This window comes from Aspergillus clavatus, genomic scaffold (assembly GCF_000002715.2).
Source record: "Aspergillus clavatus NRRL 1 1099423829800 genomic scaffold, whole genome shotgun sequence".
Classification (NCBI taxonomy): domain Eukaryota; kingdom Fungi; phylum Ascomycota; class Eurotiomycetes; order Eurotiales; family Aspergillaceae; genus Aspergillus; species Aspergillus clavatus.
In genome coordinates, this window is record NW_001517099.1 from 572142 (window position 1) to 587022 (window position 14881).

General features: G+C 48.9%; 6 protein-coding genes across 6 annotated transcripts, besides 2 other annotated features; 3 read left to right on the top strand and 3 right to left on the bottom strand.

Annotated features, from left to right (window-relative positions):
- Positions 1-224: 224 nt before the first annotated feature.
- Positions 225-1189, bottom strand: ACLA_046920 (uncharacterized protein; the record flags this gene model as incomplete). The annotated part of the gene is made up of 2 exons (XM_001271652.1): positions 225-778; positions 856-1189. The coding sequence occupies 2 exons, from the start codon at positions 1187-1189 to the stop codon at positions 225-227; spliced, it is 888 nt and encodes a 295-aa protein (XP_001271653.1).
- A 490-nt stretch (positions 1190-1679) lies between these two features.
- Positions 1680-1795: a microsatellite.
- On the bottom strand, positions 1701-4966 carry ACLA_046930 (putative zinc metalloprotease; the record flags this gene model as incomplete). The annotated part of the gene is made up of 3 exons (XM_001271653.1): positions 1701-1880; positions 1947-4018; positions 4072-4966. 3 exons carry the CDS (start codon positions 4964-4966, stop codon positions 1701-1703), a joined length of 3147 nt encoding a protein of 1048 aa, XP_001271654.1.
- Positions 4967-5951: 985 nt separating this feature from the next.
- Positions 5952-8619, top strand: ACLA_046940 (uncharacterized protein; the record flags this gene model as incomplete). The annotated part of the gene is made up of 4 exons (XM_001271654.1): positions 5952-6113; positions 6192-6687; positions 6739-7753; positions 7803-8619. 4 exons carry the CDS (start codon positions 5952-5954, stop codon positions 8617-8619), a joined length of 2490 nt encoding a protein of 829 aa, XP_001271655.1.
- Positions 8620-8904: 285 nt separating this feature from the next.
- On the top strand, positions 8905-10457 carry ACLA_046950 (WD repeat WDR12/YTM1 family ribosome biogenesis protein; the record flags this gene model as incomplete). Its single annotated transcript, XM_001271655.1, has 2 exons — positions 8905-9037; positions 9124-10457. The coding sequence occupies 2 exons, from the start codon at positions 8905-8907 to the stop codon at positions 10455-10457; spliced, it is 1467 nt and encodes a 488-aa protein (XP_001271656.1).
- A 296-nt stretch (positions 10458-10753) lies between these two features.
- ACLA_046960 (mitochondrial 37S ribosomal protein uS13m) lies at positions 10754-11047 on the bottom strand (the record flags this gene model as incomplete). The annotated part of the gene is made up of 2 exons (XM_001271656.1): positions 10754-10798; positions 10919-11047. 2 exons carry the CDS (start codon positions 11045-11047, stop codon positions 10754-10756), a joined length of 174 nt encoding a protein of 57 aa, XP_001271657.1.
- Positions 11048-11793: 746 nt separating this feature from the next.
- Positions 11794-12789, top strand: ACLA_046970 (peptidylprolyl isomerase; the record flags this gene model as incomplete). Its single annotated transcript, XM_001271657.1, has 7 exons — positions 11794-11904; positions 11961-12038; positions 12095-12111; positions 12169-12272; positions 12332-12412; positions 12469-12532; positions 12603-12789. The coding sequence occupies 7 exons, from the start codon at positions 11794-11796 to the stop codon at positions 12787-12789; spliced, it is 642 nt and encodes a 213-aa protein (XP_001271658.1).
- Positions 12790-14325: 1536 nt separating this feature from the next.
- Positions 14326-14362: a microsatellite.
- Positions 14363-14881: the final 519 nt, after the last annotated feature.

Sequence of the window (14881 nt, forward strand, 5' to 3'; positions counted from 1 at the left end):
CTGTTGCTCCATAAGCAATGTTTAGGAAACCCCTAGGGAATCTATATTCACAATATAAAGCAACAACTAGGGGAAACAAACAACACCCGCTACCTAGTTGTACAATGCTAAAGTGGCAAATCGCAAAAATAGCCGAAAGCAAATGACAATGCCATAACTCGCAAGCGACGGTATCACCGCATCTCGAGCTTAGTGGTGTGCACCCCATCTAGCTCAGCCACTGGTTAGTGTTGCTGGGAATCCAGCTCCTTGGGTTCATAAGTCCGGACGATAGGCGGATAAATACCAGAGAGACCCCCTTGCTGCGCGTATCCAAAGGCAGAATTGTTCTGCTGGGCTGCGATTACCTTGCGACGCAGGCGCATAAAAATAACCACAAGCAAGCATCCTACGAGCACGACTCCGACCCCCACTCCAACCCCAATGCCAACCGCTATGGCGGTTGATGGACTGGACCCTGCGTTATCGGCCTTTGTGTGTCCGCAGTCATGGTTGCAGAACGGGCTGTAGATGATGTCGAAGATGTCGAAAATCCCGAAGATGTTGACGATGTCGAAGTTCTCGAAGCTATCGTCATCTCTTTCTGTGGTCGCCGTGGAGGATGCTTTCGAAGCCGTCACTTTGGTGAAAGGAACTACGCCAGCCGTGGCGGTGATGGTAGAATCATCCAGAGTGAATTTCAGGAACGAATCCCTGGTGCAGCAGTCATCTGCCGAGCTGCAGTAGTTGCTGGAATTATTGCCGCATCGCATCACCCACTCTCCGCCGGTTGGACCTTCTATAGAGCAAATTTCTCGTCAGACTCATCGCGGATTCCCAGCAGTGAAGGACTAACACGCCACGAGAGAAACTCACCCGCAACAAAATGCCCCTGGCATTCCGGCGCAGCCCACGTCTTGTCCGTACATGTCCCTCTGATGAGTTGGAGGGGATTACCTCCATCACCCCAGCAGTTCGCCGGCTGGCAGAGCTGATTTGACGTGCAAAGAAAGCCCTGGGTGCAGCAGACGCTGGCTGATGCCGACACATTGCATGGCTGGTCATTGGACAAAGTTCCATCGGGTGTATAGCAATTTGTTGCAGAAACCGTTAACAGCGCTATCAGTATAACGATGCTGTTACTGAGCCCGCGACTGAGGAGAGACCATCTTGTCACCGCTAGTGGGCTTCCTGATATTGTATCCGTCATTGAGAAGAAGTGTAGACTGTAGACATGCAGCGATATCTAGGCGAAGGGACTCAGACTCGTGGGGACTATAACACTGGTCAACACATTGGAAGGAGGTTCTCTGCAAAGACTGCTCTCCACGCAGATGAGAAGTGGGACTTGATGTTGGCATCAAGTGGGCTGTATGCAACAAGCGCCCTATAATATAGTAAGGAAATCTATGTCTAGAAAGACATTGTATGGCACCAGGTAGATAGATAGTATGTAGGACAGTTGGTTTAAATGTGTGAAATGTGTTGCAGAGACAAGTAGTTTGCTGTTCGTTGCTGTTGGCTTCTCATTTTGTCTATCTATCAAACAAAGGCACAGTAAGCTATGCAAACCAAGATTATAATGCAAAGTTGTGTTCGAAAACACTTGCTTACAATGTCTTTGATGGGGAACCAAGGTCCCTGACGATCTAATTCGACAAGATGTATCTCCAATTGCATGTCGAGATTCTACCAGGTGGCGTCATCATCATCGTAAAACATTACTCATCGTCACTCTCCTCTTCGTCATCTTCTGAGCCAGATTCAGATTCGTCATCTTCGTCCTCGTCATCTTCGTCGTCTTCATCTCCATCATTCTTGAGTCCATAGTCATCCTCAAATTCCTTGAGCGGCTGTACTTCAGGGGTGAATCCAGACGCCTCGAGGCCCTTTTGAATTGTCTAGAACGAGGGTCAGTCCATGAAGCTCTGTCAATTATGTCCGTTAATTTAATAGCGAAAGCTTACCTCTTCAAGCACAGGAGCGCAGGTGATCACGACATTAGCTGTATCTGGAGCAAACAGTGGGAGGATAATCTCGCGCAACGCTGCCTTGACATCATCAACACTCGTGATCCGAACTTGTTTGAGGGTCTTTTCCTTGTAGTCACTTGGCAGATTACGTATCACCTGGCGAGTGAAACTGCCCTGAGCGGCACTGGCAATAGTGGACTGTTCGTTGGCAAAGCTGACAACAATGCTGCTGATTGCTCCCTCCAGCATCAATGGATCAAATGGCATTTCCCCGGAAAGATGATCTGCGACAATCTGCTTGCTGGACTCAAAGGCTTTGTGCGCATTCGGTGACCGATACACATCAAAGTTGACGAAACCAGTGTCAATATTGTATGCAAAGTTAGTACCATACGCCAGACCTTTGCCACGGACTGCCACCCAGAGCGGTCCTTCGACGGCATTCATGTAGGCAATAGCAACCAACAGCGCTGGTAGCTTCGGGTGGTCGTACGAGTCGAGACCCCGAGCAGTTGCGTAAGCAAAAGACGAGTCAATCGTCGGCATCGGAACCACATATGACTTCCCGCCAGGAACGCGACCTGCCTCACTGAGCAGCTCTCTGCGGACTGTGATGGGCTTCGGAGGGGCAACGGCCCCTAGGCGCTCGGCATATGACTTCCAGGACGAAACTGGGTTCGGTAATTTGTTGATGTCGGCGATAACCAGGACTCGCATATTCTCGAACTTAAACAGAGCTTGTCTGATTTCCTCCATGCGTGCAACAACGGATTCGGGTTGCTCAACCAATTGTCGCTTGATCCGCTTTAGGTACCGCGCCTTGACCAAGGTGCTTCGGGCTCGCACGATGGATTCGGGTGCATAATGAACCATGACATGCACGGCTGCGAGCATGTCTTCGCCGCTACGCTTGGCATCAGGAACGTCAGCGAGAAGTCGACTGGTGATCGCCCGTAGTCTCTCGACGTCGAAGACGGAGTTCCATGAGAGCTCTTCGAGCCATGCAATAGCACTGTTATACTTCTCTAGTTCAACCTGGAAAGAAATGCGTAACATTTCGGAGTTGCCCAAGCTCCTGGCCCCTTCCATAGAATAGCCGACAGTGTCCCTTTCCAATTCAACGACAACTTGTTCAAAATTGATTGTCTTGCCGTCGCGTTGGATCGGTAGGCTGAAGAACGCCTCAGTGTAGATAGAGAGGAGGGGACGAAGATGAACTGGGACAGACTGGGCTGAGATCAGAAGAGAAAGCTGGACAAAGCTGCTAGGAATATGTTCAAAGTGTACAAAGAGCGGCAACTCTGACCCATCAGTATCAATCAACTTCTGAATCTTGTTGTCTGGACGACCAGCTTTTAGGGCAGCCCCGGAACGAGCCGTTGTCGTCTCCACAAAATGGATTGATTCAGTACCCGGGATCTTAAACTCTTCCAGCATCTCTTTAGGGATCTCTTTGTCGTTCTCAGCCTTGGCTTTCTCCAGCTTATCCGCAAGCTCCTTCAAGCCCTCGGGTCCGAGTTGCTCCTTCTGTGCTGCAGCTCTGGCTTCTTCCTCCTTTTTCAGGGTCTCAGACAACTTCAGGGACGGCGTGCCGAGTATTGTCACATGGGGAGCATCTGCAAGCCATTTATTGATGAAACTGCGCCATTCGACTTCGCTCCATTGCTCCAGAATGTCGTATTCCTTCAAAGTTGCAACATCCAGCAAGGTCGAACCATCTTTCTTTCCAAACAGGAAGTCCGAGATGACGTATTCGGCGAGCGAAGAGGCGGAGGTTTCAGTGGAGAACTTCCAGGTGCGCTTCTGTCGGTCAATGCATTCCTTCAAGTACTTCATATCCAAGTCCTTCTTCATAGCGTCCTGGAGCACCTCGAAGAAACGTTTCTCCACCTGCGCAAGTTTGTCGGTCTCCACACTAGTCAAAGTGAAGCGGATCTCTATGCTGGGGTGGTCCTCAGTAGCGTAATAGACAGCACTGGCTACTTGTTCTTTTTCCACAAGCGTGTTTTCCAGTAGCGAAGCAGACGATCCAGCAAGGTACAAAAGCGCAACGTTAAGAGCACCAGCTATACCAATATTAGTACTCAGCAAAACTATTGCAGATGGTTGAACTGCTTACTCTGAACGGGATCGGTGGAGTCAGGGCCCATAAATCTGATCTCGATCTCACCAAAAGATTCGTCCTCTTCCGGAAACTCGACTTTCTCCACAATCGATTTCTCTAGTCGCGGAGCTTGCTTCGAATCAACCCACGGCCGCCGAAATTGTGAATCAGGGCTTGGGATGACATCTAGAATAGTGTCTTCAAATTTGTCCAAAGTCTCAAGCATGTTGTCATGGTCTACCTCGCCCGTGATAACCAAACATAGGTTACGAGGTTGATACATTTCGCGATGAAAGGCTCGAATTCTCTCCGCAGTGAGGACACGGAGCTGTTCCATCATGCCTCCGGTTTCATAGCGAAATCCTACACCAGGCGGGTACATCAGTCGGCGAGCAGTCAAGTCGATCAGTTCAGCGGCATTGTTCTGCACTCCCTGCATCTCAGAGTACACGACTCCAGCATCGTTGCCTGAACCATCGATATGGTGGACTTCGGTGTAGCAGCCTTCATCTGTTAAAGTGGGTGCAATCACATGCTCCAGGTAAACAGGCAAAATCTGAGCAAATCCTTCCCAGCCTGCTGTGTCCAAAGTGTAGGCGGTGTGATCTGTGGCTGTCCAGGCATTTGTGTTGGAGTAGACGCGTGTAGCGAGCTTATCAAGAAAGCCCTTATATCTATAATTGCGGGAGCCCATAAAGCACAGGTGCTCCAAGGTGTGGGGGGCACCTGAATCGTCCAGAATCTCGGTGGCCAGGACAAAATACCCAGTCACCTTGGGACCCTTCTGGTCAATGACCACTACTCGCATGCCGGTTCTCTCTGATTCATACTGAGTGAACTCGCTAGGCGAGTAGTCAGGCTTGAACTTTTGGAGAAGTTTAAAGTGGCTTCTTGGGCCGGATGTTGACATGTTGCCAAACGACAGGTGGGAGAACTCTTTCAGGTTCCCCCAGAAGCTGGTGATCAAATCGGGATGAGAGGATCTGGAAAAACGTCAATAATCCATGTGCAATATGATGTACCTAACGCCTGCGACAAGAGAAAAGAAAAGAAGAAAGGCTATAAGAAATAGTGGGAGATGCACTCATTCCATGACGAGCTTCCAGAAGATAAAAAAACAAACATCAACGACAGAATAGTGACTGGCTTGAGTATTGGCATTATGAATATGTGGAACATAGACTCAGACCAAGCTCTGAAACGGCGCCTTTGAAGCAGTACTGTTGACATCGATGAATGGTGGGACACAGAATCTTTTCATCTCCATTTTGGATGCGACGGAGACGATAATAGTACTTACATAGATCGAGTTGGATATGTCCGACTCAGACCTCGCAGGAGAAGCCGAGACAGCACGACGGACTTAATAACAGCAATATTGCTATTGCAAGAAATTTGGGCTGAGATCCCAGATATTTGCAGTTGTCGTTAGGCTTTGTCCTTTTGAGAGTGGAGTTTGGTTCCGTTCTTTTAAGGCACAACTATGTCCGTAGGAAGGTCTTATTTATGGACCACACAGTTATGGAGAAATCCCTGCACTTTCAAACTTGTATACAGAAAGAAAAAGAAGAAGAAACTCTTCTATCTCATATAGTAACAATTGAATCTCACCAGAAGTAATATGTGTTAGTGGGAATGTCAGCTCGTGGAGGGACTTTCTCATACTACCCAAGGCGGTGAATCGGACAGTGAAGTCACATGGCGGGGAGTATCGTTGTTGTTGTTCTGAACAACAAGTGCTCTTCTTTCGCCAAGCTGGAAGGAAGCCGAGATCCTTAATGTCTCTGTCTTAGAGGGTTTGGGAGTTTGGGACTTTCCGCAAGCAATCTAAAGTTGTGCGACCCGCTGCTCACTGGTCCAGGAAGAAGGTCAGACATCACTGGGCAGTAGTCAACATGCCTCCGCAGGCCTCGGAGCAGGAGATCTGCCAGTCAGTACTGCATTTCGTCACTGAGGGCATCTATCCAGGCTCGGAGGAGGTAATAGCATCCGCATTTCCTACATCCGCTCTTGCGACTGAACTGGAGCTTCTAACGAAGGCCAGAGAGCAAGTTGAAGTACGTGTCCATTGTCCGCATCCAGGCCGACGTTGATATCACACGCTCACAATTGCTAACAACTTATCTCGTGGGCAGGCCGAAGTAAGCTCACTCAGTCGAGAGAATGATTTCGATGCCGACGGCTGGATTTCCCAGGCAAAACAGCTCCATGCAGACATTGAGCGGTCTAGGCTCACTGCGCGTGAGATCGTGGCACAGCACGAGAACACGAAGCCTTTGCAAGCGAAGGTGGAAGACGCTGCTGCAAAGGTCCGACTGATTCAAACAGAGATTGCGTTCAACCAGGCCGTGACGAGCAGTCTTGAGGAACTACAATGTCTTTGTCAACAACTTGATGCAGGACGGGTGGACCTTAGGGAAGGTCGCATCATGGTCGCCATCGATACACTGGAGACGTTGGAAACCGCTATGAATAAGGATAAATTATTTATCAACACTAATGTGAAGCAAATCCTGATAGAAAATGTATCTGGACTGAGGAAGGAGATCGCTGAGGCCCTCCGCATGCTCTGGAACGAGCAATTGAAGATCGATAGGGGGTCAAAGAGCTTTCAAGTCTCAAAAGATGAGAGTAGGTGCCCTTGCAACCATTCTGATCTGACCTGAACTAAACTTAGAGCAGAAGCTCCGTTGGACGACACAATTGCGGCGATGGCTCGAATGGACATGCTAAACCCTGCCATCGAAAAGCTGCAAAAGGACCTTCTACTTGCTTTAGTAGAACCGATTCTGCTTCCCAATGTCGAAAATCACAGCTGTCAGATTCAAGTCTCAGAAGGTTCAATTCGTGTTGAACCGGATCCATCGGCTGCCACTGTTCCTCAGCTTCTGGATCGCCTCTCGGGATTTTTGGGCTTCCTGAGACAGCGCCTACCACATTCCGTCTTGGATCCATTCTCCGACTTGCTCATTCCGTCCCTGTCCACCAAGTTCATATCATCCTGGCTCTCATTTGCGATCCCTACAGAGCTTACGCGTCTAGCTGAATTCGAATCGATTCTAGACTGCGTACTGAAGTTTGCTCAAACAATCGAGAGCCTAGGCTGGCGCGGGCAGGAAGAACTTGTATCTTGGGTCAATCAAGCGCCCCGTCTCTGGCTAGCCAGGCGGCGAGCCGATTCATTGGACCAAGTTCGGAAAGTCCTTGCTGCTAGTCAAGGTTCTACGAAGCAGGTAGAGCGAATTGAAAAAGAGCAAGTATCTCAAGCGGACGAGGCCTTGTTGGAAAATGCAACAAACGACGACTGGGATGCCAGTTGGGATGATGAGAACGGAAACGTACCCGAAGAAACCCCCCTTAGTAATGAGGAGGAGGATGAGGATGTCAGCGCATGGGGCCTCGATGACGACACCAAGGAGGATACATCGAACACTGAAGCTCAAACATTAGCGTCCGCTATAGAGGATGATGCGGAAGCATGGGGATGGGGTGACGATGAAGATGGAGATGAAAGTATTGAGAATCCACAGAATCAGAGCATGGATAAATCCAAGCCTGCCAGAAGCGAAGGTGTGACGAGTCACGCACCTCGGGAAGTTACTTTGACAGAGCGGTACACGATTACGGACATTCCGGAATCCATCCTAGCGATCGTTCGGCAGCAGGTTACGGACTCGACGGCCATATCACAACCTGGGTAAGCCTGGATGACCCATCAGTCTAATCTTCTGCTAATTATATACTAGACATACGCATTCCCGCATTATCTCTTCTGGAGCTGGTTTGCTCGCACTTCCGACCTTGGTTCTAGCGATGTTCAAGGCTATTGCGCCTTCGTTTTACAGCCTCAAGCTCAATGCCGGGCAAATGTACCTTTACAACGACAGCTTATATCTTGCTGAACAGCTCCGCGGCATGGTAGAGGAGCATGAGCTTTCGAGACTCGCCCCAGACCTCGACACGCTCGAACGATTCGGCAAGCTCGCCTACAGCAGAGAGATGCAGACCCAACGCACCATTGTCACAGATCTGCTCGACGGTGCGCAGGGTTTCAGCCAATGCTCGGAACAACCTTTCCTTGGCGAGTGCGAAAATGCAGTGAGTGCGACTGTTGACAGGATTCACGACATCTACAAGGAGTGGCAACCTATCCTGTCGCATTCTGCGCTCCTTCAATCCATCGGATCTTTAGTGTCTACAGTAATCAACAAGTTTATTGTTGATATCGAAGATTTGGGAGATATCTCGGAGGCCCAGTCTCAGCGTCTGGTTTCTTTCTGTAACCAAGTTTCTAGGCTGGAGGATCTCTTCATGCCGGAAACTCCTGAAGGTCCTGAACGAGTGCCCATGACCGCTGTGTATGTGCGGAGCTGGTTGAAGTTCCAGTATCTCATCAACATTCTGGAAAGCTCACTCGCCGACATCAAATTTCTCTGGCTGGAAGGAGAACTACGGCTGGAGTTCTCAGCGGAAGAAGTGGTTGACCTGATCGAGGCTCTCTTTGCGGAGTCTGACTACCGTCGAAAAGCGATCGCGGAGATCCGGAGACTGTCTAGAGGGTAGATAATGATTGTGAGCTGTACAAACTTAATAAATTTATCTTTATCGGATTCGCGAAGAGTGGCCGGATATCAACCGAGTATGTCTGTTGATGTTCATCCAATAAGTAATAATTTCAACTGGAGATGTAGAGCGGCTACGGCGAGACTCCGCGCATTGCGCAAGTGGCCGCATTGGCCACCGTATTTTTTTCTCAATCTTCGCAATTTGGGTCAACGGCAGAAAGATTTGATATCGGTTGGATCTCCAAGCACCCCTCTTCAGGTCTCGAGTTTCCAAAATACCACCATGGAGGACATTCAGAATTCCGCGTCCAATGCAGATTTGTCTGCTGCTCAGCGACAGGTTCGTGTGCAGCTTACCAGCAAGCAAGAAGATATTGCGCTGCCAGACGGCACTGGTCCAATTTTAGTTCCTACTGGTATGTTCTATCTGCATCGGGCATTCTTAAGAACGAAATAAAAAGCAGAAAAAAATGGTCGCATAACTCACTGATTATTACATTAGGCCTGCGAAGATATGCGTTATCCACTCTGGTGAACAACCTCCTCAGTAACGACAAGCCGATTCCATTCGAATTCCTAATCAATGGGACATTTCTTCGGACTTCGATTGACGAATATCTGACTGCCAATGGTATCTCTGCGGAAACAACTTTGGAGATCGAATATGTGAGGGCATTGATTCCTCCGCTGCACATTGCATCTTTCCAGCATGACGACTGGGTAAGCTCGACCGACGTACTCTCCGCCACATCTCCCGCTGCGACATGGGCATCGGCGGCGATCTCTCCGGGTCAGGAGCGTATTCTCTCCGGCAGCTACGATGGTTTACTGCGAGTGTGGAACATGTCATCCCAGGTTGTTGCGACTTCACCACCTGCGGCCGACGGAGGCCATGCAGCATCCATCAAGGCTGCCAAATTCGTTACTCCCAACCAGATCGTATCGGCCGGCCTCGATCGCACAGTGCGCCTTTGGAAATACTCCGAAAGTGAAGACGGGTTTTCGGGCACAATAGCACCTCATCTTGAGCTGTACGGACACAAGTCTGGTATCAACTCGCTAGCGGTGCATGCCCCCTCGCACCGTCTGCTTTCGGCATCTTCTGATCACAGCGTCGGTTTCTGGTCGACCAAGAAATCCGACGCTCCTGCTGCGCCAGAAAACTTGCTTCCCTCGGCCGCTGCACGGAGCTCGAAACGCAGAAAGCTGAACTCCTCTGTGAGCGTTGCCCAGCGAGGACCAGTGGCCCTCCTGTCCTCGCACACTGCACCGGTGTCCGCTGCTATCTTCGATGCCAAGGACTCGACCGTCGGTTATTCGACTTCATGGGACCACTCCCTGCGTACGTGGGATCTTGTTACTGCTACCTTGGTGGATACGCGGACAGCATCCCACTCGCTTCTTTCCCTTGAGCACCTTCCCGAGCTCAGCCTGCTCGCAGCTGGAACCTCGGCCCGTCACATCACCCTCATAGATCCTCGTGCGTCGGCGACCACGATTTCGGCCATGACACTGCGCGGGCATACGAACGCAGTCGTCTCGTTGGCTCGCGATCCTCATAGCACATATGGTCTCATCAGTGGAAGTCACGACGGCACATGTCGGATCTGGGATATTCGGGCCACTAAGGCTGACAAGGATGGTGTTGTTGGCGAGAGCGTGTACACCATCTCGCGGAAGGGTCTGGAAGAACAAGGCAAGGCAGACTCGAAGCGTGTGGGTGGAGAGGGCGTCAAGGTCTTCAGCGTATGCTGGGATAAGACAATTGGCATTGTCAGTGCTGGAGAGGATAAGAGGATCCAAATTAATCGCGGGGAGGGCATGTTGTCCGCGTGAGATGAATTGCACATAGATCAGGCGTTTTGTTGTCGAGTTTAAAAAGTTGAAGTTGATTTCATGTCTTGTCATTTGACCATCTATGTCATGATAAGTCCTATACTTCCGGATACTCTACCTTTGAACATACAATGGAGTGCACAAATAAGTAGGAGATAGCTAGAGATCCGATCGTGTTGAGACTGAATACTCTCGCTTAACATATGGTACATTGATATGGATATTCCAAAATTACATGAAAGCCAAACGAGCATAACGCCATTTCCATGCCCCAAAGCAGAATAGTCGTATCGAAATTACAGTCTTCTCTCCATGCGGTTGAGCTTGACAGCAGTTGAGATCTGTCGGTCATCGTTAGTATATGATTCTTTTCCCGCTTCAAAAGACACGTAGCACGGCAATATTATTGACCGTAAATACGCTCAGCTCCATAGCACACAAGCAAAGACAGGGAAACCCACCTGTGTCCTAGTTCTCTGTCCCCGCACCGGCAACCCCAATGCATGGCGCCTACCACGATAGGAACCCGTCTCCTTCAGCCGCTTGATATCATCCAGTACCTGTCTGCGGAGGTCGTTTTCAATTTTCATATCGGACAAAGCAGCTGTGAGGTCCAAGACCTGCTTGTTTGCAAGATCGCCAACCTTGCAGGTTGGGTGGATGTGGAAGCGGGCAAGGAGACGCGCGGAGGCGAGAGGTCCGACGCCGAAGAAAGACTGGAGGGACTTCTGTATCAAGTTGTTAGATTGGAAATTCCGCACGAGCTTGAAAATGAGGTGATTTGGCTGCGGGGGTTGCGGGTTGATGCGCTTGCCTTGACGAGGTTCCGCTCAGGGAAGTTGACACCAAGAATGAAGACCTGTATTTATGGTGGTGAGTACGTGCTCCTGAAGTGGTTTTGGAGGGACATACCATTGTGAACAGCTATGATCTGATCTGCGAGCTTCTTGCTATCGAATTGTTCCCCAATGCGCTGGGCTGCTGTCAACGACCGCCAGTTGATCTCCGGATTGCGGGAAGAAATTCAGCTGCAAAAATGTTTCTCCGATGAAGCAACTTGAAGCTAATGTAATGGAGACGTGTGGAAATTTGAAAATTATGCTCCTGTGGATATAATTGGCAACAGTCGTTTCCAATTTGCAAACCTTTTCGGTTAGATCAACTAAAAAATACCGCTAATGTTTCATGTTGCAACCATCTTGGCATCTCCGCATGACAGACAATTGCAAGCTGGCCTCGACTAACTACTTCCTTCGCTTCCCCCACGACTTGATTTATTAGTCCTCTCACAGCCCATCGTCTGCAATCCATCCAGAACGGTGCATTGTGAGCAGTCATGTACTTCAAAAACCTCTTCTTGTCCCTCTTCCTGGTCTTCGCGGCTGGACTCGCTCTGGTCCACGCTGCGGAGTCTAAGGAACCACGAGGCCCCAAGATCACCACCAAAGTAATTGAGTTACCCCCTTGAGTGCTCAGATGCAGTGCTAACAACCGGCTGCATAGGTCTACTTTGACATTGAGCATGGAGACAAGCCCCTGGGACGAATTGTGATGGGATTGTACGGCAAGACCGTTCCCAAGGTAAGTCGCCATACTTAATCTCCGTCGGACCAACGCTTACAGAGAACGTTGCTTAGACCGCTGAGAACTTCCGGTACGACGACCGATCCCGCTGGATATCTTTGAAATCTCAATACTAAACCTACTATAGGGCTCTGGCTACTGGCGAGAAGGGCTTTGGCTATGAGGGCTCTACTTTCCACCGTGTTATCAACGATTTCATGATCCAGGGCGGTGACTTCACCCGCGGTGATGGTTGGTACTCCGGACAGAATTATATTGCAGTGTGTATGCTTACAGCCTGTTACATGTAGGCACTGGCGGCAAGTCGATCTATGGTGAGAAGTTCGCGGATGAGAACTTCAAGATCAGACACACCAGAAAGGGTCTTCTCAGTATGAGCTTCCTTAGGCCCGCTGATATCAAGTGCGCAAGATGCTAATTTTGTTAGGCATGGCGAACGCTGGCCGGGATACCAACGGCTCCCAGTTCTTCATCACGACTGTTCCTACTGCGTAAGTCTTCTTCCTTTCTTTCGATTCTGAACCTAAGCGGGCAGCAAGCTGATGTTTCATGTTGCATCAGATGGCTGGATGGCCGCCACGTTGTGTTCGGCGAGGTCCTTGAGGGCTACGACGTTGTTGAGAAGATTGAGAACGTTCCCAAGGGACCTGGCGACAAACCCGCCACGACCGTCAAGATCGCAAAGAGCGGAGAGATCAAGGACGAGACCACGGAATCTACCAAAGGTAGCCAACACGAGGAGCTCTAAACCCGTTCCTGGTCATTTCTTGCTCCTTTAAGAGGAACCCTAATGTGCTGACGGTAGAATGACCGTCAGAACAAGAATCCACTGAAGAGCTTCACCAAGAACACCCATCGGAGGTATCGGAGGCGGCTACGTTGCGCGAATCGTCATTGTTCACTCGTCAAAACGTTGCAGTGGTGTTCATCCTGGTTGTTGTGGTTGTAGTCTTGAAGAGTGTCGTGAAGAGGAAGGGACAGAGCGGCAAGTGGGACGAGAGGAGCGAAGTCTAAACGATAAGCTCGAGTTCACCAGTCTATAGATATATTGCAGTTTTTACCAAATTCCCCCCAAGTCGCCGGCGAACAGTTAAATCGTGCTAGTACTAGATACCCCGTAGGACATTTTCCTTGGGATCACGGACGTAACATGACCTACTGGTCGATCAGTGGCAAACGTCTGTCTGATGAACATACCATGGAATCATAAGCAAGTGGCAATGTGGAATAGATGTCTTGAGTTGAATTTCAGCGACGGAGTTGATAGGTACAACTGAAAGTAGTGCAGAATCTGCCTATCCTTTTTGACGCCCTGAGTTTCAGCATGATTGACTTCCGCTACCCCTAGTATTCCGTCCATCCCCGTGAAAGACCACGATGGTGAGTATCTGGTCACTTTCTGAAACCATGTCTTCTGCAACTTGGAGAAGAAACACTACCTAAGGCGTCACCGGTACAGCAATAGTACTGTATTGCCTTTCAATACATACCTAGCTATTATTGAGTAGGTAGGTAACCACAATCAATAGCTACATAATAGCCCTAGAGGATCATGTCACCGTACATATGGACTACCTATGGAGTCTCCGTGTTCTCCTGCTTGGCATTCGCCATTCTGTCTGGCCAAGTGGATTGATTCCATTTAACCTTTTATAGATTGGTCCACCAGTGCAAATGGCTGCCCTTACATAAGACGCTGTCCATACCTTACCTTACCATTACCGCCAGCTAAGCCAGTGGTAATGGGTATTACAAACTTTCGAGCCAGGTACCTACCTACATACCTTACCTAGGTATGGAGAAGGGAAGTCTTGCAACTGCAAGACAGACAAGAGGAGTACAGAGTAAGAAAACCAAAAAGCATAGACCACTGTAGATTGTGGCTTCAAACATCATCGGTGTGATGTGGTTTAATTAACAGGGAAGTTCGATATAGATAGATAGTACGGAGTATGACTAGCTATCTACAGAGTATCTTAGATTCTGATCATCTAAATCCATCCCTTCTTGAGAACCCAAGCTATCCCTGTATTCCTGAAAGACGCAGAAGTAAGAGGCAAACCCCATCCGTCTCATTGTAGGTCTGGGTCAACCGTGAGGCTGGATGACTTATCTAGATTCGCATACTCCGTAGTAAATCTGGATATCCAGTCAGACCCTTTTTTTTCCTTCTTCTTTCTATGTTAAAGAAAAAATTTTACAAAATTTTTTTAATTTTTTTTTCCCGTTGGATTTTTTTCGCCTCCATTGTTGGCAATCCAAAATTACCTACACTTCCCCTACTAAAAAAAAGAAAAGAAAAAGAAAAGAAAAAAAAAAAACTTGGATCTTCCCACAAAACCAAACCCTTCTCGCTCTCTTCCATCATTCTGCTCGCTCCCCTCCGCCTAAGAAACTACTCTGCCTTCTTAACCTCTAAAATTCCCCTTCACACATCTTTCTCTTTCCCTCCATCCCTCCCGCATCATCTATCATCTACTACTGTCTTTCTCTTAGTCCTTTTTCTTTCTTCTTTTGCAAAGATTTGATAGAGGGCTAGATCTGGGAGACTTGCTTGTTTTCATCATTTCTCTTTCCACAGATCTTTTCGATTCTTCACCCTTGTGTTATTTTTTTACGTCGCCACTTGATAAGAAGAGACTACGACTCTGTTTTCTGACGGATTCTCACGTTTCTCTCTGGGAGAATCTCTAGCATTCCTTATTCGGTGTCGACCATCAGATAATCTTCTAATATAGATTGATTGTCTGCTTTTCAAGCTCAAACAACACATCACGACCCTTCGAATTGTACGTGGAATAAACCGTGCCTTTCCTAAACATACAACGGATTTCACAGTA